The sequence below is a fragment of the Jaculus jaculus genome, chromosome 3 (genome assembly GCF_020740685.1).
Source record: "Jaculus jaculus isolate mJacJac1 chromosome 3, mJacJac1.mat.Y.cur, whole genome shotgun sequence".
Classification (NCBI taxonomy): domain Eukaryota; kingdom Metazoa; phylum Chordata; class Mammalia; order Rodentia; family Dipodidae; genus Jaculus; species Jaculus jaculus.
In genome coordinates, this window is record NC_059104.1 from 128,321,150 (window position 1) to 128,346,817 (window position 25,668).

The 25,668-nt window shown below is 40.5% G+C and overlaps 1 protein-coding gene across 2 annotated transcripts in view; it reads left to right on the forward strand.

The window, feature by feature from the left end:
- Gabrb3 (gamma-aminobutyric acid type A receptor subunit beta3) overlaps positions 1 to 24,272 on the forward strand; it is a 237,861-nt gene extending 213,589 nt beyond the window's left edge. For both annotated transcript variants that reach the window (XM_004661947.2, XM_004661946.2), the window contains exons 7-9: positions 2,259 to 2,411; positions 9,124 to 9,368; positions 19,740 to 24,272. In XM_004661947.2, coding sequence (XP_004662004.1) covers positions 2,259 to 2,411; positions 9,124 to 9,368; positions 19,740 to 20,081 — 740 coding nt within the window. In that variant the 3' untranslated portion in view covers positions 20,082 to 24,272. The remainder of the gene's footprint in view (positions 1 to 2,258; positions 2,412 to 9,123; positions 9,369 to 19,739) is intronic.
- Positions 24,273 to 25,668: the final 1,396 nt, after the last annotated feature.

Sequence of the window (25,668 nt, forward strand, 5' to 3'; positions counted from 1 at the left end):
GGACAGCTGAACAAGGAGTGCAGGAGCAAATACAGGGGCATGGAAGACTGGAAAAGGTATATGCTAGAGGCAAGAGAATCAGAAGGTTAGAAAAATCAAGATCTTTGAAGATTAGGATGTAGGCCACAGCTTCTTAAACCTCAGGTTGTGACAGTAAAAGATTTATGAATATGTTATGACCAAGTATTAATTCCAAACCAAAGCATCAGGAACCTATGGTGTTTATGTCATACTCAGCCATGTTGTATCACATGACTTCACTATTTCCTTAGTTCTGGATGCAACATGCACACTACCCTGCACAGGTCATCTCACCATTCATCTCAAACTAAACACTTCTTGAAACCCCTTAGCTCTGACGTGAGGCTATTGTATGCTATGAACTTCAATGTTTGTACTTTACATACAAAGTTCTGCTCTATAGAAACATTGTGGGTTACCAATGGAAAACAAAGATTTTAATGTTGGTATAACACCATTCCTCAGCATGTAAGTATCAAATTAGGAAATCTTTGGATGTTAGAATGTTTGATCTTAAAACTTACTGGTTCAATTATTGACTTGAGTTTCATGAAAAAGCATTACAAGCAATTTGGCTGGGGGTTAGGACAGAATTTACAACATTCTGAGATGGTTCTGAACATACTACTGCCATATTTTACTACATATTTTGAGGAAACAGCATTTGTAGCACTTCTGATTGCAAAATATTGATCAACTCTGAAAACAGTGAAGATGTTCTATAGCCTGCAACATCAAGTATCCAGCTCAGATTTAATTCTTTATGTCACTGTAAATAAGCACATCTGTCTCATTAGTATGCAGATTTGCTTTAACAAATAACAAAATTGTATGTATACAAAGAATTATTTTAAATTAACTTTTTATTGATTTATTACCAGTAATTGTTTGATTTTTAGAGCTATTTTATATACATATGTACTCGGGCTCACATAATTTCTTAGGACAAAAGGGGTCACAAGTGGAAAGTTTAGGAAGGTCTCGTGCAGGCAGTCTCGGGAAGGGTGAACTGTGTATTGTCCAAGAGAGGGATGGAAGAAGTAGATGATTAGAGACACCATTTGAGATGTCACTGTTTGCCTTTCTGCAGCCTTATTAGACTTGGGTAGACGAGAAGCTCAGAAGATTGGAAGTGATGATATGTTTGCTGTAGTTTACAGGGAAAATTGTGGATTACACTTGCCTTACTCCAAAAGGAAAAAAAAAAAAAAAAACAGTAAAGAGAAATACAACACTAAATGTGGCATCTTAAATGTGCTCATCTGTAGTACCAGTAGTAATAGCATTCCAGGGTGCACTAGTGGGCCACGGGAAGACAATGTTATATTGTTAGTCTGCCAAAATACAAAGTATGTTCTTAAGAAAAAATAAATAAAAGAAAGAAACAAACTAGGTGCAGACACACACACAGTTATGGAGACAAACTCCAAACTCCCAGGATTAAGTGCTAGGCTTGTTAGGCATTGTTTGCCCTGTGGGGTGCAGTGGCATGTGCAGTAGAGTGTTGTGTCCAAAACCAAGGCTGCAGGGAAGGCATATGGTGCAGCACAGCTGAGCACTGCATTACAACATTGGACTTCATTCTTCACACTTGTCAGACACACCTTCTATACTGATCACTTATCATCGCCTGGGTTTACCACAGGATTACTACTGCATTCTGTTACAAAGGACTTCTATGAAGATCTCCTTGCTGCCTTTGCTGCAGCCAGAGCAGTGTGATGCCCCCGCCCCTTTCTCTCTGTTTTAGGGTGCTCTTGAACTATCCCAGTTATACAGGGCCAGTGCCTCAATCCCCATGCTCAGGGTCCTCTGATGGGAGATTACCTGTAACAGCCTTTTCTCTTAATAAAGACATACTAAATTTCCTTTGTCTACAAGGGATAAGAAGGGAGCATTCATCAATTAATATAATATATATATCAATTAATATAAAAATATGAACAACATACTTGTCATTCTGTATTCTCTGCCTCAAACTTCCTGAGAATTTTTTTTTTTTTTTCCCAGAGACGGTTCTCAGCTGAGTATACAATGTCCTTGTCCTTACTTTACAAACTATAACACACTCTACTCTGGCTTTATCTATTAACACCAACAGGCAAACAGAGCAAATGACATGATATAAGTCTCCTTTCAGTTCATGGGATTTCCACATGCTTGAAGTTAGCCCAGGGAAGCTCTCTCATGCCTGTTTTATCTCTTCTGCATTGTGATGTCTTGTCTGTTCACTATAGGTGCCTACCCTCGACTCTCACTGAGTTTTCGGTTGAAGAGAAACATTGGGTACTTCATTCTTCAGACGTACATGCCATCTATCCTGATCACCATCCTCTCCTGGGTGTCCTTCTGGATCAATTATGATGCCTCTGCTGCTAGAGTTGCCCTTGGTATGTGCTGCTTTTAAGCCATATCTAAAATGTAAAGTGACCGTGTCATTACAGTATTAAGGGAATTTAAAGGCTATAGTTCAGCTACAATTTTTTGACATCACGACACTAGCCTTGCCCACATAGTCACTTTTTATCTTGAAACAGTAATTTCATGCATGAGTCCCTTGATGTGTTAATTTAATTATAAAACTCAAATGTGAATTTTCATGCACATGAAAGGGAAAATATGCTTTCAGAAAATTTGCATAATATAACTATTTTTGATACTAATTTTAAAGCTAGGGTTAATATTGCCTGCTCAAAATTGTTCCATGGCCCAGAAAGAAGACTTGATTAATTGTGCATTCTTCTTTTTTTAAGTCATAAAAATCATCAAGTATTATAGCATATAATTTAAATTATACAATTTAATGAGCACTAAAGTAAGCAGCTAATCCTGAGTGGTTCCCAAGAGCCTGTGTAAGTTCTTCTGGCCACTGGTTATTTGACAACTAGATTAGCAGCTGATATGTAATGTATCTTCTAGGTTCTGGCTTTAATTTTAGTGTTTTCTTATTAAAAGAAGGCTTACATTTTCAGAAGTACTATTCTCTATTCAGCTAATTATTGTGAAACTTAATGGACAAAATCACAATTTGAGTACATTTAGTGAGGTAGAGCCATCCCCAGCCCAATTCTACTGTGAATAGGTTAAATTTAGATGTTGAAAGTAAAATTCACAGTAGAATTTTTAAAATAGATGAGGAAATATTTGGCAAAACATTTTCTGGTAATGCAGCTACTAGAAATGTACAGTCCAAAGGTCTAGTTATCCACTCTTGTCTTCCTTTATCTGCTGGCCAACTTCTCTCAAGACTTTAAATTGATCCACATTTTATTTCCTAAGCAGTGTGTATATGTGGATGGCTGTGTGGATGGGATAAGCTCTGTAGGTTTTTACTTGCAGGGTTTTTTTTTTTTTTAATCAAGATTAGAGACTTTTCTCCCAGTAAATAGCATACAGTAGGCTCAAGAGGATAAAAATAAAATATAGACAGCTATTAGTAAAAATGTTAGGTGTATTTTCAAAACAGTGTTCTGAGAAGAGTAAAGTACTAAAAGCTAGGAATTCTACATTGGTTGTCATAATTTCTAATGGATGTTATAAGCAACTTTTTCTTGTGAAAACTCACTCGAGTGGCTGTGGACATGGCCCAGGGGGTAGGAGTGCCTGCTGCACAAGCCCGAGGACCTGAGCGCCGTCCCCAGGGCCACACTGCAAAGCGGGCGTGCCGGAGAGAGTGGGACACAAACGTACACACACCACACAAGCCAGGAAAACATACTGATGAGTGACTTTTAAAAATTCTAGGGTTTATCTGTAGCCTGAAGAGGTTGCTTACGGGTTTTTTGCGTTGTTTGTTTTTTTGTTCTTTTGTTTTTAATATCACTAAATTTTCTTAGATTATTTTATTTTCTTTGCATCTGCAAAATTCAGAATCAGTGAATTTATTGGGGCAGATCTAAATATTGCAGAGTTGCTAGTTTATACAAGTTGAGATTCTGTTGCAAAAATATAAAAAAAATAATAATAAAACAAATAACCAGGCCTGATCAGCTGAAGTGTCTGAACTCCAGAATGGTTCTGCTGAGGGGCAAGTCCCATGATGGTTAGAGAAACATGGAAATGGAAGAGTGGTGATCATCTGGCCTCATGGGGGACGAGGCACATGGAAAATGTGAATTCAATTCCCCGAGGTACTACACAATCTGTACCTGGATTGCACGTATAAAGTATTCTATCAGAAGTGGGGTGTAAGAAAGTATGCCCACACCCTGCATCTTTGGCTTTGTTGGTAAGGACCTGAGGTCAAGCAGGTGTTAAGAGGCCTGAGAGGCAGGGGCCAAGGGAAGAGGAAGCAAGAGTGGGTGAGAGACAAAAGAACCTTATGCTTAAGGGCCAGAGACAGTTGTGATCCTTGGTCTGTGAGAACTTCTCAGATGAGAGCCCAGTAGGTCCTGTTTTCAGTGACAGCAACACCTGATTCCCCATGGCCCTCCTGTCAATATGGCCTGCCTCTGAGTCTGTCAGTCTTGGTAACCATAATTAGCTAATTCATTGTTTGAGGAAGAATATGCCAACAAGGCATGATATAGAATAACATCATCACTGAAACAGCAGTGGTGACAAGGCTGAAGCCAATCAGGTGTGGGGCTGTCACAGGGCCTTGGGCCAGTGACCTATATACAGGCAGTTCATGGCAGCAAGGGCCATCTCATTGCTCCCATTTCACATAGCCTGGAAAATAAGGTGCAGGGAAGCTGGACATCAGACACAAAGCCACACATTTACAAAGTGTTAGAAGACTTCAGCCTAGTCTGTCTAGCCTCGGAACCTTTGTAGTGATAGTGCAGTTATCTCCCTTTAACTGTGGCTTCACTTTCTACAGTTATAATTACCCATAGATAACTGCAGTCCAAAAATATCCAGTTCAAAACTCCAGAAATAAACAAGCCACATTATAAATAACTTTTATTGTAACACATGATAATAATTGTTTTTGATAGTATTGTTATTCTCAGTTTGCCTCTTTTATAAACTGAGCATTACCATAGGTATGTAAGTGTATTTTTTAAAAGCATACTGTATGTAATATTAGTGTGGTACAACTTGTAGTTTCAGGAATTCATGGGGATGGGTTTTGAATCTAAAGTTTCTAAAATGTCAATCAATATCACATACAAGAATTACTTAGTTTCTACATTATGGTTTCTATATAATAGAATTAATAGAGGGGAAAAAAATCCATTTAGTCACTTTTTTGAGACAGGGTCTCTTGTGTCCCGGCTCAGCCTTGAACTCACTATGTAGCCTAAGGATGACCCTGAACTTCTAATCCTCCTGTGCACTTCTCCCAAGTTCTGGGATTACAGGCATGTGATATGACACCAGTTTATGCAGTGTTGGGGATTGAACCCATGGCCTTGTACATACTAGTGAGCACTCTCCCTAGTGAGCTATACTCCCAAGACTTATCATTAAGTGTTATTATTATTGAATACTGTGGCTGTTACCTGCTGCTGTGCTATGACTCTCTCGGACATGATATAATTGGCAAAGAATGCTCACCCACCCCTCTGACTTCTCGGTCTGTGACTGACTGGTAGTGCTGTTTGCTCTATCTCAGAGGTCTTGTTTCACAATGAGATGTGGCCACGCAGTATCATAGCATTGGCACAGACTACACTCCAACAGAAACCTCCCATGGAGTTTAAGTATTCCTTTGTCTCAGAACTACAGACCTCCCTCACAAATGCACAGGAGGCTGGTTCTGCTAGTTTCCAGCTGTGCCCTCCTGCTCTGGGTGCTTCAGTACACAGAGCTCAGGATCTAACACTAAAAACAGTGTCAGCAGCCTTCAGACTGCAGAAGGGGACACTGCCTTTCAGTGGTCTTCCTCCACATGCTGAATTCCAGGGATGGGAAAATAAAAGAGTATGGTCAGTATTTCTAAAAGGAGAAATGTATTCCAATGCAACTTAGTCCACATTGTCTAGGTCAGAAGGAAGTCAAATAAAATATGTTGACTATATGGTACAAATAAATGATATTTTAACTATATATTCATCTTTATAAATAAGGAATTTCAAATATAGCATAGTGTTAGCATGTTCTAAATAAGATGTCAGTTAGTAGAAGTCCTAACAGCTTGCTGAATCTACAAAGGGAGCATAGCACAGTTTTGACAGGTGCCATCCCCTAGAGAGCTGAAGCTCAAGGCAAGGCCAGGAACCTTCTTTTCAGACTACATGTGAATAATTCTCCTGAAATAGTGTTAGTGTTAATGCCAGTTACCATACAGTAGCGTGTTAGTGACACATTTTAGTGATTGCCTTTCACTTCTCAATAATAGCAGGTGACTAAGTCATAGCTAGCCATTTGGCCCCGCACCATGTGGCTCGACTTCCAGAAAACAGTATCCTGGAATATGGGTAAAATGGCAGGAAGAATTCATAAATGCAGAGGTTATTAAGCTATGAGTTCTTAGGACCTAACTGGAAATGCTAGACCAGTGTATTTATCTGTTTTCATTGCTTTACCATAACACCTTAGGCTAGGTAATACATAAGAAAAGGGTTATTTAGCACACACTTTTGTCTATTCAGAGCTGAGGATGCCCTACTGGATGGCCTTACATGGTGGATGGCATGGGGGCAGTGCTTGTCAATGGAAAAGATGACATGACACTTCAGGAAGCCAGAGAGTAGAAAGAAGCCAGTCTTGCTTTTTTATAACAATGTTCTCTTGGGAACTGACTCATAACTACCTAACCTCTTCTGACACTGGTACCCCATGACCTCACAGCTCCTGCTAAGTTCTGTCTTGCACCCATCCCACCACCTCTCGACGTACCGCATTGCAAGATGAGCTTCTGCCATTCAGAGCTTTGTGGAATATACTTAACTCCTATCCAAACACAACAAGCTTTCAGCATAGAATTTGACAGTGAAGGCACTGCTCCAGGGTGCTCAGGGCCTGAGGCAGTGCTAGCCATGCTCCTCTGGGCATCACTGACAGGGCTGAGAGCAGGTGTGATGATCCCATGCCCTGGCCCTGGGTTCTGTTAGCCCTGTTCCTGGCAATGGCACTTGAATCCCACTCAAAACAGCCAGCTGCAGAGGTGAAGCACCAGCCAATGTAAAGCATTTGGGCTTCTCAAATCCATGTGGAAGTGGGAAAAATAGTAGTGGCATCAACATAACAAAATTTTTGAATAATGGCAAAAATGCCTAATTTTGTAGCATGTGCATAGTGTTTTCACATTTATTTGTAAACTGTAATTATCCCATTGCCACGTTCAAATTTTAAAAAGTCCCCAGGTGCACATGAATGTAATGTTAAAGGGAGTCTTAAAATACTTCAACATCTGAATTTTCCATACATTTCATAAGCAATCGTGGCTTGCAATTATGCATAAAAAATAGTTTTTTGGTTTTGCAGTTTTAGTTTCTGTTGTCATTCGCCTCTCAGAGCTCAGTGAGGGAGAGCATGGGCTGTGCAATCTCCAGTGCTTTAGACACCACTGAGATCTGCAACCCTAAGGTCCTCCCTTGGGGACGTGAGAGTGAAGGGTGGACGGGAATTGAAAGGAGTGCAAACCATGACACTTATCAATCAAGTCTAAACCTTCCTCCATAGAGTAGCGCTGGCTCTGTCTTGTGAATTTTCACCTGTTGAGCTAGCATTGCCTCTTTGCCTGTTAATTCTTTTGCTTTCTATGTCCGTGGGGTTGAAAATATGACCAGTGTAGCCCCTCTGGGCAGCTCTTGTAATTTTAATTTTTTTGTTTATTTTATTTATTTATTTGAGAGCAACAGACAGAGAGAGAGAAAGAGGCAGATAGAGAGAGAATGGGTGCGCCAGGGCCTCCAGCCACTGAAAACGAACTCCAGACACATGTGCCCCCTTGTGCATCTGGTTAACGTGGGTCCTGGGGAATTGAGCCTCAAACTGGGGTCCTTAGGCTTCACAGGCAAGCGATTAACCGCTAAGCCATCTCTCCAGCCCTGGGCAGCTCTTTTTAACTGAAGCCCTGCAATGGGAATGCAGAGGCACTGGTTTTGCTGATTGCCTTCTGGAAAGCACATGAATGATTACATTCAGGGCAGTCAGAGGTGAATAGAAAAGACCAGCCTGCAGTGCTGCCCCCATCCTTCAGACTTCGTACTATGGCAAAAATGCAGTATCCTTGACACCAAATGAGCTGGAATGAGCAGTCTTGCTTTTCCTGCAAGCTTAGCTTCACTCAGTTTAGCGGACGTAGTCATGTTACCACCACCAAATCTGCTGGTCTCCACAGCCTCAAAGGTTGCTTAGTTTGCAATCTTTGTATAGAAAGAAAACACTGTGACTAGGGATATCAGAGTGACACAATACACTGATTATGTTATTGGAACACTAAACTGAACTTTTTTCAGTGACACTATTATACCAATTCCAGAAGAGAAAATAAAATGAAAATGAAAAAAATGGGTACACTCAGTTCTGTGACAGACTGCACCTGAGAAAGCATGTCTGCATCTGTGTGCAGACTGATCTAACTGAGCAGGGAAGTTGCTCTGAGAGGATCTGTTGGAGGCTTTCCCATATGGCGCTTGCTCTCTTTCTCTTTCTCTTTCTCTCTCCCTCCCTCCCTCCCTCTCTCTCTCTCTCTCTCTCTCTCACTCACACACACACACACACACCTCAAAACCAATATCTACAGCCACTCACTCTTCTTGCTTCCCAGCCATCCCTGCAATATGACTGAATTTTTAACTTTGTGTCTGTGGGCAGGGGGATCCTGGGAATTGAACCTATAGCCTTACACATGCTAGGCAAGCACTCTGTCAACCTGACTATTTTCTCACAGCCAAATTGATTTGCATGGTGGCCATACCTCTGCAGCTGCAATTCAGCAGACTCCTGGAGTTTCCCATGTAGACACTGAGGGCCTTCTGTTAATCTCTGGGATTGTTTTCATTTCTTCTAATACTTTAAAGAGGCCATTTTCCCAGCCTCCCAACCCATAAGTGGTGCCTTTCCATGGTTTCTCTGAGTGAAGATGGCAGCTTGCTGCTCCAAAGTGTGATGTGCTGCCATGGAATGCAGAACAGGTGTTCACTGACAGTCCAGTCCATTTCCTCCAAGTGTTTTAGGCTGTGTTGCTCACTTGCGTTTGTTTCCTAGGGATCACTACCGTGCTCACCATGACGACCATCAACACCCATCTCCGGGAGACTCTGCCCAAAATCCCCTACGTCAAAGCCATCGACATGTACCTTATGGGCTGCTTTGTCTTTGTGTTTCTGGCCCTTCTGGAGTACGCCTTTGTCAACTACATTTTCTTTGGAAGAGGCCCTCAGAGGCAGAAGAAGCTGGCAGAGAAGACAGCCAAGGCAAAGAATGACCGTTCCAAGAGTGAAAGCAACCGGGTAGGCTTTCCATAGCCCAGCTCTCCCCTTCCTTGCACCATGCTGCCTCATCCCTGATCACCCATGTGATCTTTGCATTACTCTGTGCTCGGCCTTGCTGCTCAGTCTCTGGAATGGTACCTAAGGCAGGTCACCACACTTCCCATCAGACCTACATTAATACAGATGCTTCAGAGAACAGAAGAGAAAAACCCCAAGTGAATAAGACTCTGGGATACAGATCCCCAACTTGACATGAGGCAGCCATTTTCCAAAACGGTTCAATATTCCTAAAGGGTTAAAATTAAGTTAGATTATTCAGCTCACTACCATGTTGGGCCAAGGAATGGGCAGCTCTGTCACTGGTCTGCCCTCCTGTTGGCCACAGGTCCCTGGGATTGCCTATGATGGGAAGGCCTGAGCCAGGCAGGGGCCCAGGCTTTGTTAACAATTCCTGCACATCTGCTTTTGTTCTGGTCCAGCCCTTTCCAGATGTGCTCTGCCAAAAGCCAGGGATGACCTATACCCCAATAGCAAAAGCCAACAACATTGCTTTAAGAAGACCTGGGATGCTCTCTTCATGAGAGACTAAGAGCAAAACCCAAGACCCCTCTGAAGCCCATGCAGTCTTCTGATCAGAAAGGACTTTGTCATTAGATGTTATTTGTTTGTTTTTAACTGTTTTTTATAATTATATTTGAATGAAGTATTATAGTTTCTATCAAAGTTTTCAAACATGTCCTTCCACCTCTTTCATCTCCTTTTTAAGTCCTCAAGAATATATTTCTGCTACATTACACATTGGGCTTATTCCTCCATTTCTTTATTGTTATTTAAAAGAACAATTCTTAATAATTCTCCCCATGAGCCCATGTAGGTTTCCTTGCATTTTCCTGTGCAAACCTGCTGCATGGGTTCTCTTCACACTAGAAACCTGTAGCACCAGAGTGTTGCCCGTGCTCCTGGTGGCAAACATTCATGAATGGATGGAGTCATGTTCAATGCATGTAAATGGGACCCTTGTTTTCAGCAAAGTATAAATAGACCTGGTAAGAAAAACGCAAGATCTGTGAATAAAATCAGGCTTTCCACAGACAAAATTATCTTGCATATTTTTCAGGAAAATATAGTCAGTCCCATAGTACTATGTTCCTAAAGAGATCTACATCCTACTACAAATAGACAATATGCCTTGACCATGTTGTTTCCAAGGAAACTAGAATTCATCAAACATTATTGTCTCTCTAGCAGAGCCAATGTACAAATACATACCTATACACTACTTTCTTTCCCAGTTCCTGCTTCATTTAAAGATTATAAATTTGTTTTCTTTTTTTCTAAATGAGACTGTTTAGAACCACCAAATTGTTGTGGTTCAGAAAAACCTTCTTGAATATGAAGCATAAATTTAAAACAAAAAGAAAAAAAAAACCCTGTAATTGCAGAATGTTGGAAGAATATATTATAAATCAGATGCAGGTCAAATTCTAAGTTGATTCATAAGTCCATCTTTAAGAAATATTTTATTTTTGACAACCCCATACATTATAGTATGTATATATAGTTGATAGATATCCCCATTCCCTTCTCTTAACCCCATCTCACTTCCACTAACCTCTTCTTCCCAATTAATCCCCTTCATACATTCATGCTCTTTATTTGTGACCTACTGAATTAAATTAAGGATGCTTGTGACAGTTATTTACTGGAGTATGAGCAAATTATCAGTATTATACCACTGAAGAAAAACCATTAGCTTCCAGTAGCAGAGCCTATGAGACCCTCTTCTGTCCATGATGGAATGTTGTTTGGCCCAATCTTGTGCAGAAATCCAAAGCTCGTGTGAGATCATGAGTATAACACCATGTCCTGTTCAGAAGATGTAATCCTCCTCCCTGGCCTCAAGCCATAACACTCCTTCTGAGTCCTCTTCCATAATGTTCCCTGAGCCTTGGGTGGGTGATGCAGATGACTTGTTTAGAGCTGAACACACAGCAGTCATTTGTTCTCAGCAGTTTTTCCAGCTGTACGGCACTGCATTAACTCTGCCCGCTGCAGAAAGAAACTTCTGTGACCAAGAGTGAGAGCAGCACGAATTAATGAGTACAAAATTATATTTAGAAGGCAATTTGACAACCTTTCCATTTAGCATAACAGCAGCAGTAGTAGGCTCCCTCCTAGGGCCTATGAGTCTATTTGTCTGTTTCCCTACAACTTGGTTTCTCATTTCCTAGTAGTTTTTGTTAAGGCTTATAATTAACATTCAGGTCTTAAGATTTAAAGTCAATATACAAACATGCATATATTCTAATTCTGGTCATATATTTTATGCTGTCAAAGACAAGCATTAAAACGTGTTCCTCACTTACGCTAGGAATTCACTGATAGCATTTATGTAGACTTGAACTTCCCAACAAGTTTTTAGCAAGTGACACAAATGAGTACATGAAATAAATGAGAAGAGTCACAAATTTTATGCAAGGTGTACAAGAAGCCACTGTGTCGCCAGGGCATCAGCTTTAACTATCCTTCGTGATACTCAGTAATGAAGCTTTGCTCTGCTTATCTAGAGTCACAAATGGTCTGTAGTTGCCTCTGACTCACACTCATTCACTCTGCAGCACTACTGGCTTGTATGTCTTTCTTCAGAAAACTGCCTGCCCCATAGGGCATGTCAAAGGAAGGCGATGCCCTCCAGGACTTTGCAAGCCACCAGTCAGAGAGTTTTGCTGCCAACACCTGCCTGCCTGCAGGACTGAATTTATTGACACTGCTGTAAAGCCCTAAGTGGATTTTTCCTTATATGTGATAGTTAAGCATTATTTTAACTTAGCAACTGATTCACACAGGTTCAGAGCTGCTGTATATTCTGTCTTGTTTTCTCCTCTGGTATTGATACAACAAGAATTTCTTAACCTTAGCTATCAGTGTGTACTCACTGTTTGTCCAGCATTGTTTCTAGACTCAAGTGAGCCTTTGGTTTCAGTGCAATACAGTTCTGAGCCTTGTGAATTATTGGTATGATATTTGGATCTCATGAGATGGAGCAGTCTTTAACTTTACAATGCTGGGGATTGAACCTATGGCCTCATGCATGCTAGGCAAAGTTATAATTCTTGCCAATCAATTAAATTCACAGATTCAATATCATTCTCACTGAGGCTGAACATTTCATGTCTCATGTGGCAAATATTTTTGTTCCTCTAAGGCTAGAACTTTTTTTGTTACTTAACTATAAATTAGAAGATAAGTAGGGAATGAGCCACTATGTGCCAATGTGGTGGCATATTTTAGGGGATAAAACTACCAAAAAACAAATACCCTTCTATAATGTTTTCTGGATGAGTTGTTTTTTGGTGTTTGAAGGTCTTCACCTGTCAACGTTATGGAACAGGAAGAAAGACTACATTGAAATCAATGATTCTAATTATAGCAGAGATGAAATGGACCCTTCACAATAACGAGAATTCATGAAATGGTTTAAAATTATAAGTCATCTATCATTCTATAAAAGGAAGCTCTGCCTTATATTTCAACCACGAACACTTATTTCTATTTTAAGATTTACATTATAGATGAGTGATAAGTATCTCTTTTAGAAATATTTATTTAAAATATGAGTTTTCTAATATCTAATATTTTAATAACTTTTTAATCCTTTCAGAAGAATAAAATCTGCTGGTAATCATGATGTGAATTTTCTTTATAGTGGTTTGTATTTAAAGGAAACCCAAAAAGTAAAGACATAAGTAAAACAGCACAGCTATTTTAAACTATCATTATAATTTAAGATTTATTTGAACTCCTTTACATGCCAGAGGTAAGTGTTCCTTGTATTGTTCTTGCCATGACAAAGGTCATCCACTCTGCAACAGACTTGAGTAGAACTTTTTTTTTCAAGGTAGGATTTCACTTTAGCTCAGGCTGACCTATGTAGTCTTGGGGTGGCCTTGAACTCATGACAATCCTCCTACCTCTGCCTCCTGAGGGCTGGGATTAAAGGTATGTGCCACCACGCCCGGCCCTGTGTAGAATTTTTATATTGGTTTTGGATCCTTCCTTCTCACTGTGTTCTCAGACAGCTGCCAGCTGCTTACCAGTGTGCCAAGCACCAAGACCACCTGACAAGGTGGTCAAGTTTTATTGTTCAGCTTTTCACATTTCCAACCAGGTTTCCAAGGAAGCAGGCTTAGCCTCCAGAGGCTAAGCTTCCTTCACTAATGTGCAAAGACCCCAATGTCCATTCCCACCTATACAAGGTCATTTCTCAGACACACATGATGGGTATAGGATCCTGGGATGACAGAACATTGTTTCACAGCTTCTTAATCTGATGTTGTCTTTAGTCTTTAGTAGGTCCAAAAAATCACTGCCAATGTCATCTCTTTGCTTTCCCCTTCTTTTTACCTAAAAGGTCTTTCTTGGCTGACAGCCTCCCTTCCTTCAGGACCAAAAGCACGTGTTCTTCATAGAATTTCCTTTCATTTCTTGCCTACCACTGTTTGCACCTTGCCTCAGTCACTTTCTGCCAAACACGTGGCTTTGTTCCTGTTCTCCTAGTTTCCAGCACATTCTCTGGCAGATCACTCCTGTGTGCACTGTGCCCTCCCTTCCCCAGGCTTCACCCAGTTCCTTGATTCTACTAAAATATACACAGTGTGATTTGGATGTGGCAAATACTCATGTAATGAAAAAATACTATTTATCATGGGTGGATCTGGCCCCACTGGCTTAGTATCCTCTCCACTTTTCCAGTGAGAGGACAAGGTTCATATGTCACATTGTTTCCAAGCCAGATATACTGAGTCAGTAGAGTTACAAAAGCTTATTATTTCATTCCACATTTGTTTTTCAGAAATAATTTTTATTTATTTGAGGGGGGGAGAGGGAGAGAAAAATGGGCATGCCAGTTCCTACTGCCACTGCTAAGGAACTCCAGACACATGCACCACTTTATATATCTGGCCTTATGTGGGTACTGGGTAATTGAACCCAGGCTGTCAGGCTTTGGAAGGAAGTGCTTTTAACCACTGAAAAATTTCTTCAGCCCCCACAACATTTTAAAATTGGATCCCTGAGGTTTGGATAAAAGTAGTTCTTCCTATGATATTTTGTCTAGAAAAGAGATGTGTTTGAAAATGTATTTAAAGGGCAAAATGCAGTCTTTGAAACTGTGTTTGGTATTGTTGGGAGCTCTCACTTCCTCGGCCCTTTGAGAGGCATACTCCCTGCAGTCACTTTTGTGGTTGGACAGCAACTCCAGGGCACAGTCAGGACAGGAAACAGGTGTGCAGAAATGTTTTGCAGGAACAGACCCTTCAGGTGCATGTCTAGTGCAGCGCACCTGAAGTGGGCCACCAAACCCTTATCCTCACAGTTTTATTCTTTAAAACAATATTTGAGACAGAAAGATTTTTTTTTCCACATCAAAAAAAAACTGTTTCTAGGGACTTTTCTTCCTTGGGGAAATTATTTTTTTCCAGTTTTCTGAGATGCTAACTAATAATGAATGACAATATTATTATTGAGAAGAGTAACACATTGGTACTTAACAAAAGGCATTCTACTTTTTACATTATACATAGAAGTGATGATGCTCTGGGGAAGGAGCACTCTCCTTAAGGAAAGCCAGACTGGGAATTCAGACATTACAGCACTACTTTACATTACTTTAAAAATGTAACCCCTTCTACTTTTGGACTTTCTTTGACTGACTGCAGGTGCAAAGTAGTTTTTAAACCATTAAAGTAGATCTGTTTAAAATGTTAGACATTTAAAAAAAGAATCAAATTGAATTTATTTAATAAGTCACTTCAAGTTATTCATTACATTATGGTAACTGAATACATTTTTCTCTCATGATTCAAAATCAGCTGTTGGTGGAGTATCAGCCATATTCATTACAGTCAACCAAAGAAATGAAACAAACTGAATTAGTAGGATCCAATGGCTTAAGTCCCTTTCTACCCTCCCTCCAGGCAAGGTACCACCATGTGAGCTGAGTGGCTCCTTCTCTCACCAACCAGCCCCCTCCGTCATTGCTGAAGCACAGTAAGCTATACAGAAGGAGGGTAAAGACCAGTGACAGGCTCTGACCTTCAGTCTCCTTCTTTGAACTGTACACAGGCCAGGTCAGCTGTTCTTCCTTCCTCCCATACCTAAAGAAGGTTCAAGTTATACAGTGAATGAATGTATCCCAGTGTCTCTGCTACTGCTGTGCTGCTATTGCCAACCTAGGGCAACTCCTTCACTGTCCGCATCTGTTGCAGCCACTCCGTGTTTCCTCTGGGGCTTCTCTACTGCACCCTGTCAGACCCATTAGAGACTGGATCTATAGACCATTGCTTTCCCCCACCCCAGTTCTGAAGACAGCAAACAGCCTTTGTCATTGACAGGAGGATGTTACCATCTCATTCCAAGGGACAAATGAAGATACAGAAGTTCCAAAATCAAACTTTCCCAGTTCCTTTGAGATATAAACATCATTAGGACTTTTCCTCCCATTGGATAAGAAAGAATGTTCTGTACCTCCTACCCCCATAACATGTCTCTTAAATGTCCTTCTGTTCAGAACCTTTCATGTTAATTTGGGCCTGAGGCATGTTTGAATGCCCAGTCTGGTTATCCTCCACCTTAGGGAAACTGTTCCATTCTGTAAGCTCCCCAGAATGGCACAGGCAGCATCCTTTGATAAAATCTAGCACCATGGGGGCTGATGGCCTTCTTTCTTCAATAGGAGTGTTCCAGCCATGGGCTCAGATAGGGTTCAGAGTCTGGGGATTTCACTATCTCATCCATTTTCTTCCTCCACCCTGATTACTGCAGAGCTAAAAGCTGCATATGATGGCCCATGCCTGGAAATCTGTGTTTGAGAGGCTGAAGTAGGAGAAGTGGTATGAGTTCAAGGCAAGCCTGGACTATAGAAGAAATACCAGGTCATTTTTAAAAATGTACTATGGAAACACAGAGTGAAGTTGCTACTGTTGCAGTCACACCAGGTTGAAACCTGGAGGAGACACTGGTGTACTGGTGTTGGTCCCTGAGCAAGAGGGGCAGCTGTCCCGAGTCTTTAGCATTTTTTTTTTTTTTTTTTGGTTTTTTCAAGGTAGTGTCTTACTCTAGCTTCGGCTGACCTGGAATTCACTCTCCATTCTCAGGGTGGCCTCAAACTCATGGCAATCCTCCTACCTCTGCCTCCCGAGTGCTGGGATTAAAGGCGTGTGCCAGCACAGCATTTCTTTTTTATAACAGAGACCAGGACAGGGGCACTCATTGAGTGTCCTCCCTCTCCGATCTCCTGATCTTGCAAACTGTGCCTTCCTTTAGAAATGTGTCATTTTTCTACTTAGAAATTACTTCTACATCTTGTTTCTAAAAGCAAAAGGTAGAAGTTCCTGAATAATGCATAAAGAAAGCTGCAATGGCCTACCTCTAATCTGTCTTCCTATTCCTCTGTAAGTGTGTCTTTTCTATTATGATTAGTGGAATTAGGGTGATGATGACAACCAAAGAAAGCAGTGAACCTCTACCTACCATTGGTCCAACATGTGCTGGAACTGTGTGAATCCATTTTCTTAGGAGCCTGAATTCACTCAGCTAGTTTACACAAAGTGTTTTGTCTCATGCCTTTTGTGTCTGCTTGTTTGTTTGTTTATTTCAGCTACAGTTTCACTCTAGCCCAGGCTCACACAGAACTCGCTCTGTAGTCCAGGCTGGCCTCAAACTCATGGAGTCCTTCAGCCTCCTAAGTGCTGGGATTAAAGACCTGAGCTACCACACCAGGCTTTTTCTTGCTTTTTACCTGAAAGTTGTATTTTTTTTTCTTTGTTTTCTGTTTTTCCTCTCCTTCTTTTCTTTGTTCTTTCTGCAGAGCTGGGAATAGAACCAGAGTCTTAAATATGCTAGGCCAGTGCTCTACCACTAAGATACACCTCCAATCTTCTTGAGCCTAATAAAAATATATATCACTTCTTCATCTTGTAGCAAATTTCAGTATTGCCATGGCTAATTGTCACAGATTTAATGGTTTCAAGCAGCATCCATTTTTACCTGACAGCTCTTAAGGTCAAAAACACAGGAGTAATGGGACTCAGCTAGAACCACTCCTCAGAGTCAAATAATCTGGTATCAAAGGGGTTCTGCGAACAAACATGCTTACAGATTCATTCATGTAGCTGGCCAGATAGTCCTCTGTTGTAGGATTGCTTGGCTGTCACCTCAGCCTAGTGTTTGTTCACATAGGCTTCCCTAATCCCTATTAATTAATCTTTCCTATAAACCCATCATCAAAGGTGAATTGGGTCCTCTTAATGGGCATATTACTGCTGACTTTATCTTCTGTTTCTAGCTAGAAAAGCTCTCTACTACATTAAGAAAACTTATGTCATAAGGTTGAGTCCACCCAGAAAATCAAGCAAGTCTCCTATCTTGAGGTCTGTACCCTTCAATACAGCTACAGAGTCCCTTTGTGACTTGTAGATAGGTGCTACCACATGAGACTGGACCTAGAGCCATGGAGTAAATACCTGGGAGAGGTATTCTCAAGCATGGGTTGCCTGAGTAGCCCTGTTCCTTTGCTACCCTCGAGTCTATGGCCTCTCAGGATCTTCACCCTGTCGAGAGCTCTACACAAATGTCTGCCTCTTTCTAGTTAAGAGCCAGGGTTCCTCTCTGCCCACCTCACCACGTGCTCAGGGCACAGTGGAAAACCAAGAAAGAAGGACATGGTAGGACATAATACTCAGGGAGAAATGGCAGTCTCTTCCCAGAGGGGCTTCCACTAGGGATTTCCATCACAGGGACCCCAAGCCATTGGAAGGTCTGCTGAAAATTCCGTGGATGACTACCAAACACACATCTTGAAAAGCTGAATCTTACATTTAGCACAGCATAAAAGATTATCATTTTAAACTCTGGTTCCATATAGGTGGGGACCATAATCTACTTTAATATGACCCTTAAAAGACCACAATTCCTGCTTGGATCAGAATTGAGCAAAAAGACCCTCCTTGGGCAGGCATCTGTGTCTACCACATCAAAGCCATAACAAGTGCTCTGCTATTTACAGAGCTATTGACATGTTTCCTTACAATAATTTGGCAATCTTACATCATAGAAGAGGGGGCTTACTTGCAGACTGAGGTGCATCCCAAGGAAGAACACATAATTAGATAGGCTGCTACAAGGTTCAATCCTAGAAACCAAAAGGAAAAAAGGAAAAAAAAAGGGAGGGGAGGCAGGCATGGTGGCACACACCTTGAATCCCAGCACTTGGGAGGCAGAGGTAGGTGGATCACAGTGAGTTCGAGGACAGCCTGAGACTACATAGTGAGTTCCAGGTCAGCCTGGACTAGAGTAAGACCCTACCTCGAAAAACCAAAAAAAAAAAAAAGAAAGAAAGAAAGGGGCAAGAGGGCATGCTAAATCCTCAAAAAGACCTCCAGCTACCTGAAACCTTGAATGGCGCCGAATGTGATGCCCACTATGCTTTTCCTGCACATACACCTATGGAAAAGATTAGGTTATATGTTTAGGCACAGTAAGTGATTATCAACAGTATATAATAATAAAATTAAATAATTATAGCTATATGCTTGTTATAATTATTATAATTGTAATAATTCAATTATTTCTGTCAAATGTCTTATGTGCTGTACTTACCCTCTGCCCCTTGTGGTCCTATGAAGTTATACAATGCCTGTGTGACTGATTTCAGTAGTAAGGATGGGACCTGTTGAACTGTGACTATGGAAGGAGCGAGATCCTGTCATAACTCCTAAGTTAACATTTTTTAAAGAATATTTATTTATTTACTTATTTATTTGCACATAGGGTGAGGGAGCTGTACCAAGGCACCTTGCCATTGCAAATGAATAACAGACAACCAGCTTACATGGGTGCCTTGGGAACTGAACCCAGACTGGCAGAATTTGCCAGCAAGCACTTTTAACTGCTGAGCCATCTGCCCAATCCCTAATTTAACATCTTGAAAAGCATTTACTTGTACTTTCATTTTCTCTTCAGTAAAGACAAGTATCTTTAATGTGAAATTTCAACGTGTACAAGCTCTTCTCATCTTGTTTTCTCTAACCTCTTATGTGAGAATTTTTAAATCAAAGAAAGTAAACCTCTTAGACCTTCATATCTTGGAGGGCAACCAAGGGGACCAAGATAGATGCTGAGTTAGATTGTCAAAGGATTATCTGACTAACAATGAGAAGAGAGAAAATTAAATCACCAGCAGTACCCCATATCCAAAAATTAACAAAGTTACTACTGCCAGAAATAGTATGTGTCATGATTGTGTGGCAACATTATGACCCAGATTTGCATGTGGAAAATTAGATTTATAAGCATGCCAGCCACCTCACGTGATGCATTTTCTTCCCTTAGGTGGATGCTCATGGAAACATTCTCTTAACATCACTGGAGGTTCACAATGAAATGAATGAGGTTGCAGGCAGCGTTGGTGACACCAGGAATTCAGCAATATCCTTTGACAACTCAGGAATCCAGTACAGGAAACAGAGCATGCCCAGGGAAGGGCATGGGCGATACATGGGAGACAGAAGCATCCCGCACAAGAAGACCCACCTACGGAGGAGGTCTTCCCAGCTCAAAATCAAAATCCCTGATCTAACCGATGTGAATGCCATAGACAGATGGTCCAGGATCGTGTTTCCATTCACCTTTTCTCTTTTCAACTTAGTTTACTGGCTGTACTATGTTAACTGAGTGACTGTACTTGATTTTTCAAAGACTTAATTTAACACTGAGTGAAATATTACCCTGCCTGTCAAGTTTTTATACCTGTACACACATACACACACACACACACACACACACACACATGCACACACACACACACACACAAACACACATATATACATACGCAATTGTATATATATGTGAACTTTCTCAGCATATATATAAAATACACGTGTATATGAGGATGTATGCGTATATGTTTATACACACAGGTGTGAGTACCCATGTGTATGTAAAACAAATACACATACATACATACATTTTGCAGCTATGGACAATTTAACACAGGATGCATATTAAAGAAGGTCATAGTTTTTTTTTTTCCTTTTTTAATTGAAAGGGACAAGTATTTCAATATTATGCCTTGAGAATGAGGGCGTGAAACACAGTGTCATCCCAAAGTGTGTCTTTTATTACCATAAGATGTTTTCATTTAGAACTCAGAGAGAAATTCTTAGTTGATCTTGGGAATTCCTCCAGTGGTAGTCATCTTTTTCATATCTTTTCAGTTTCCCAAGCCACAGCCGCTTGGCCTTTCTGGTGATGGGCTTGTTTTCATCAGGTGTACTTTTTCCTGTATGGGGTTGGCTGTTAGCAGATGAGGTGAGTCGCTCGCTGCGCACTTACCTGTTGTCTTACATGTAGATAGATCCCACATTGATGTCTGAATGTCCATCTCTTGAAAACCCATCTGGAGTGAATGGCGTCCCATTGTAAGTACTTCACTGTCCAGTACATGTGGGGGTTTTCTGTTCATTTGGAGTGGATCCAACTTATCTGTCATGTGGGAACACACAGTGGCACATGACAATGACATTTGATCACTGAAAACGTGCTATACATCTTGCATCTCGTCCAGAATTTCTAGGTCGGCTATCTGACGTCATAGACGTCTCAGGTTCTTTGTCACTCTGAGGTAAAACCACCAGGATGGTCTTTTCCCCTTGCAGTTATGTTACCATTCTTATAACATTGTATGTTAATATAAAATATATTTGCATAATATGCATACATATGTATATTTACCAAAATTTTGTTTCCTATGCTTGCTACCATGGCAGCATGCAATGTCATATTTTTCATTATGTGATGTAACTACTTTTCGTTATCTAGAAATTAAGATTGAATCTAAAGCACTTCCACTGTTCGCTTTCAGAAATTTACAAAACATTCTCATGCCTTTCTTTCTGTATCTGACATATCTCATAAGCACATACACCAACTAGACTGACTGGGATTTTGCAGGAACATGACCAGTACACACTACACATCACGCAACAACCCATGACCGTTCTCTGAGGCAAAGAGGGCAACCTGCCCACAGTCACTTTTGGTTCCTTCTGATCCACGGCCTCATCAGGATTTGGACTTTTTAAAGCTCGTAGAAACAAGACAAGGTGCACCGGTTTCATAGACGCAACCTTAACTTACTATTTAGATGAGCTCTTTCTAAAGAAAAAAAAAGATGATATATTTTTTGTAAACAATATTTCTATCACAGGCATCCATAAACTGAAATGACTACAGTTGTGCAAACAGGTGTCACAGTGAGGCATTTGGAGGAAAAAATAAAAAGTAAAATATGCAGGAAAGAACTGCTAAATTAATACTTTTCCCAAAATACCTCATATGCCTCACCCTATCTGTTCTGTCCAAAATGAAGGACCAGAGTCTGGGCCACCCTGGAAAGTCTGGTTTCTCCACACAGGCAGCAGCACCCTCCCTAAGGGTGTATGTGTTATGGACTGTCCCTATGACTGACAGTACTTGATTTTTTTTTTTTTTTTTTTTTTTTGGTGACCATAGAAGCCTTTAATTTGTTGGAGACTGTGACAGTTCAAAACCTACCATAAGATAAAATGCAATCTACAAATCTCATGCTAGAGGCAATTACCTTTTAAATTGTTATTATTTTTGCCTTCTTCCTGCCTTCATTCCTATCTTCTCCCAGTTACTGCCCTTTATTTTTACCTGGAAACAAGCCAGCGAAATTTGGTCTTTGGCTTTTCTCTAATATTTTTGTTTTCCATGGGTAACAATGGGAAGATCCTAAAAGTTGAACAGATTGGGAAAAATCTTGTAAGTGGCCTTATCAATGTTAGCATGTTAAAGAAAAAACACATTTGCAAAGACCTTATCCCTTTCAATACTTCAGGTATCTTTTTGTGTATCCAGTGATTCAATATGTGAGGTCCACAAGTGGAAGAGGGACCCCAAAACACAAGTGAACATGGACATATGCAGTCAATGGTCAATTATCATACTATCCAGAACTGTGACATTTAATTATTTCTGGGAGAAAAATGACTCAAAACTTTTTTCATGCATAGTTGAGCTACTCAAATATCAGAGGCAGAGAGCCCACAAGGCTCATAAGAGCAGCAATCTACTTCCTGAGGTTTTCTGGATATAAATTTGCATGGTTTAGTCATAATAGCTTTTGAGCTTTTTATATGCATTTGGCACCAAGACTGGGATCCACAACTTTGTAGACACTGCAATGATGTTAACATAATAGCTATACTATAGGTAGTATTTGTAACTACACACACATGCACACACAAATACATACATGTATTCTGTAAAAAGAAAAAAAAAAAACCTTTTTAAGATCCTTGGGTATGTGTTTGCTTTACTCCATTTCAGAAGAAAATTACTTTTCTTCTAATAAAATTATTTTATATCTTCTCCATTTTTAAAGAGTTGTGAGAAGTATCCAGAAAAGAACTCTAGCTATGCTGACAGGAGAGTGGAATCTGACTCTCCTGGTTCTGTTGAAACGGCCTCATTACTCCACAGTAGCAGGTTAAACCAGTGAGTGAGGAATGTCAGCTAGGACCTCTAATGAGAGGTTGCTGTAACATGCCCAGACCTGAGTAAAGACACAAAAGTTTTACTTGGGTATCTAAAGAGATTCCTCTCTTAACCCACTCAATATTATAAACAATGCATTTTCTCAGTAGCCCTGCCTTTCCAAAATGCTTCATGGAGGGCTGTGAATTCTCAGCAATCTGTGGTGGCCATTCATGATTATCTGCATAGCTGACATGTGACAGGCCCAGTGCCCTCTTCTATAAACCTTTTCAAAGGCTGAACTGGCAGGCAACTCCTCACTGACCTCAGGGCTGGTGAGGGGTGACAATGTTAGACCACAACCCATTCATTCCCCCTTAAATTTCAGATGAACTAGAAAGTACTGTGATAATATTCTTGTTAGGTATAAAGGGACATGTCAATCTGCAGTATCGTGTGTTTCAACGCCCGTACAAGAACTGGGTCATCTTCAGTTGATCAATCAAAAGCACTCTCTCCTGTCCAAATACTAAACTGACATTTTCACCAACGAGTTCATCTCAGGGGTGATGCCAGACACACTTGGGACTGGCGTGAGGGCACAGATACATGCAGGTGTCAATGTTCATGTTGGACATCTCATAGATAATAGGTGTTTGTCCCATGTGTATGCATTCTAAAAAGATGTGTCCAACTTCAAATCTCCTGGCTTGAAAGTATAATAAACCTTCTACAATTTCTTATTTTAACCTCCACCTGAAAACAAGTTCCCATCTCTGGCCATTTTATGGAAGACAGCTGAACAACTGGTAAGATATTTTGTTACTCTCAGAACCAGTGCTTGCTCTGATTGTTATGTGAGCGAAGCTGTCCACTAGAGTAATATTGACTTTTGGGGCAAAAGCTGCCCAGGTGATTAAATTTCCCAGGACACTAGCTAGTGTGCCTTGGACTGATTACCTCTTCCTCTGCATTGAAAGGTGCCATGTTTTCCTGAAATACTAAATTCCCATCACCTGGGTAGACAGTGACCTCCCAGAGTGGCTCACACACCACACCTCTCCTAGGGACTGCCCCGTGAATATGTCATTTGTGACTCATTTTTCTACTTTACAAGTCAGTAAGTGTGTTCAAGGTAAGCACAGGACTGCTATAGTAGGAATTCGCAATTGCTGTCATATTCGATGCCCATGTCAACTTCATTTCATTGTAAAGATAAATTTAAATTTAAACCCAGTTTTGCTTAAGCACATTGATGTAATTTTTTGGTATTATTTGACATGAAAAAAAACAGCAAAATTGAGTGACAGATACAATATGAAACTTGTTGAATGAATTCAAATTTATTAAAAAAGGACTAACTGACTTAAATGTGAAGACTGATTTTTTTCTTCTTCCTTGAGTATCTATTGTTGAAATATTGTGGTTATTTTTATCTAGTGTTATTTAGTTGTACATGGCCATTTGTGTTATGCTGAATATAAAATGTTGACAAGCCAAACTGCTTCTTTAAAAAAAAAATCACAATTTAATTTGAAATTCTGAATTTCAAACAACTCCTAGACATATGGGTACCAGTATGTTCTTGACTTTAAATTACTGTTTTAAGAAAAACATTTTCATATTGAATGTCAGGGAATTAATATACCAATCAGAGGTTAAGGTGGATCTTGATCCCATTTTAGTTATTTCATGTTACAAGGCAATTTTCCTTGTTGCTCTTCCTGTGGGAAAGTAAAAAGCAGTGTTGTGAATGAACAAATTAGCTCAATGATTTGAGTGAAAGAATGAATGATTCAGACTGTAGCACAACTCTAGATCCCAAGAGAGGCTGTGGGCCCAGTGCAGATACCAGGACGTAGGTCTTCCTAGCAGTGATCATGAGCTCACAAGAAGCACTTGGGCAGGTGGCGTGGAACAGCAGACTTACTTCCAGGGAATACAAATCAATCAGGAATTCCTTACTTGGACCTATTTTCATTCTTTTCTCGGTTAGGTAGATACATCTTTTGTGTTCCAGGTCTGTTGTAGGGCACTGACTTAATACATACAAACGTGTGTGTGTGTGTGTGTGGTGAGAACAGGTAAACATCTCTCACCTACTCAATGAGTGATTTCAGGTGACAAGTTTAAATGACCAATAAGTACAGAAGAACAAAGATTTTCAATTTCTGCTTGAATTTCCTGTAGCTGCTTCTAAGACCCACTTGTTTTGGTCACCATACAAACCTCACTTTGGGGTCCAACCAAATCCAGAGAGCCCTGCTCCCTTTGCTGCCATAGTGCATGCATCCAGTGTGTCTGTTATACAGCTCTTACTTCCCTTTGACCAGAGGAGAGGGAAGGATTGGATGGTAGAGGATAGGACTTTTCACCTTCCTTGAACTGGGTACCTTAAACTTCAAAGATCAACAAAAATCTGGGGTTAGGCCCATATAGGACTAACTCAGCAGCTGTTACTGACTGAGGTATTCCTGGTGTGGAAGGACTCACTCCATTCCACTTGCTTTTTAGATAAACAGGTTCAATTTAACAATCAACAGCAAGCAACATAGAAGACTGCAGCCAGGCACATGGACAACTGGGTCCAACATCCAGTATTAGTAAGACAAAAGAAGAAAGAAGCAGCACACTGAAATATGAGCACAGTATACTGGGTATAACTATGTGCATCTTGAGTATAGTGGCCCTCATTACCAGATAACTAAAACAATGTCATTGCAATGTAAGTCTCCACTTCTTTATTTTTTTAACCATTCTA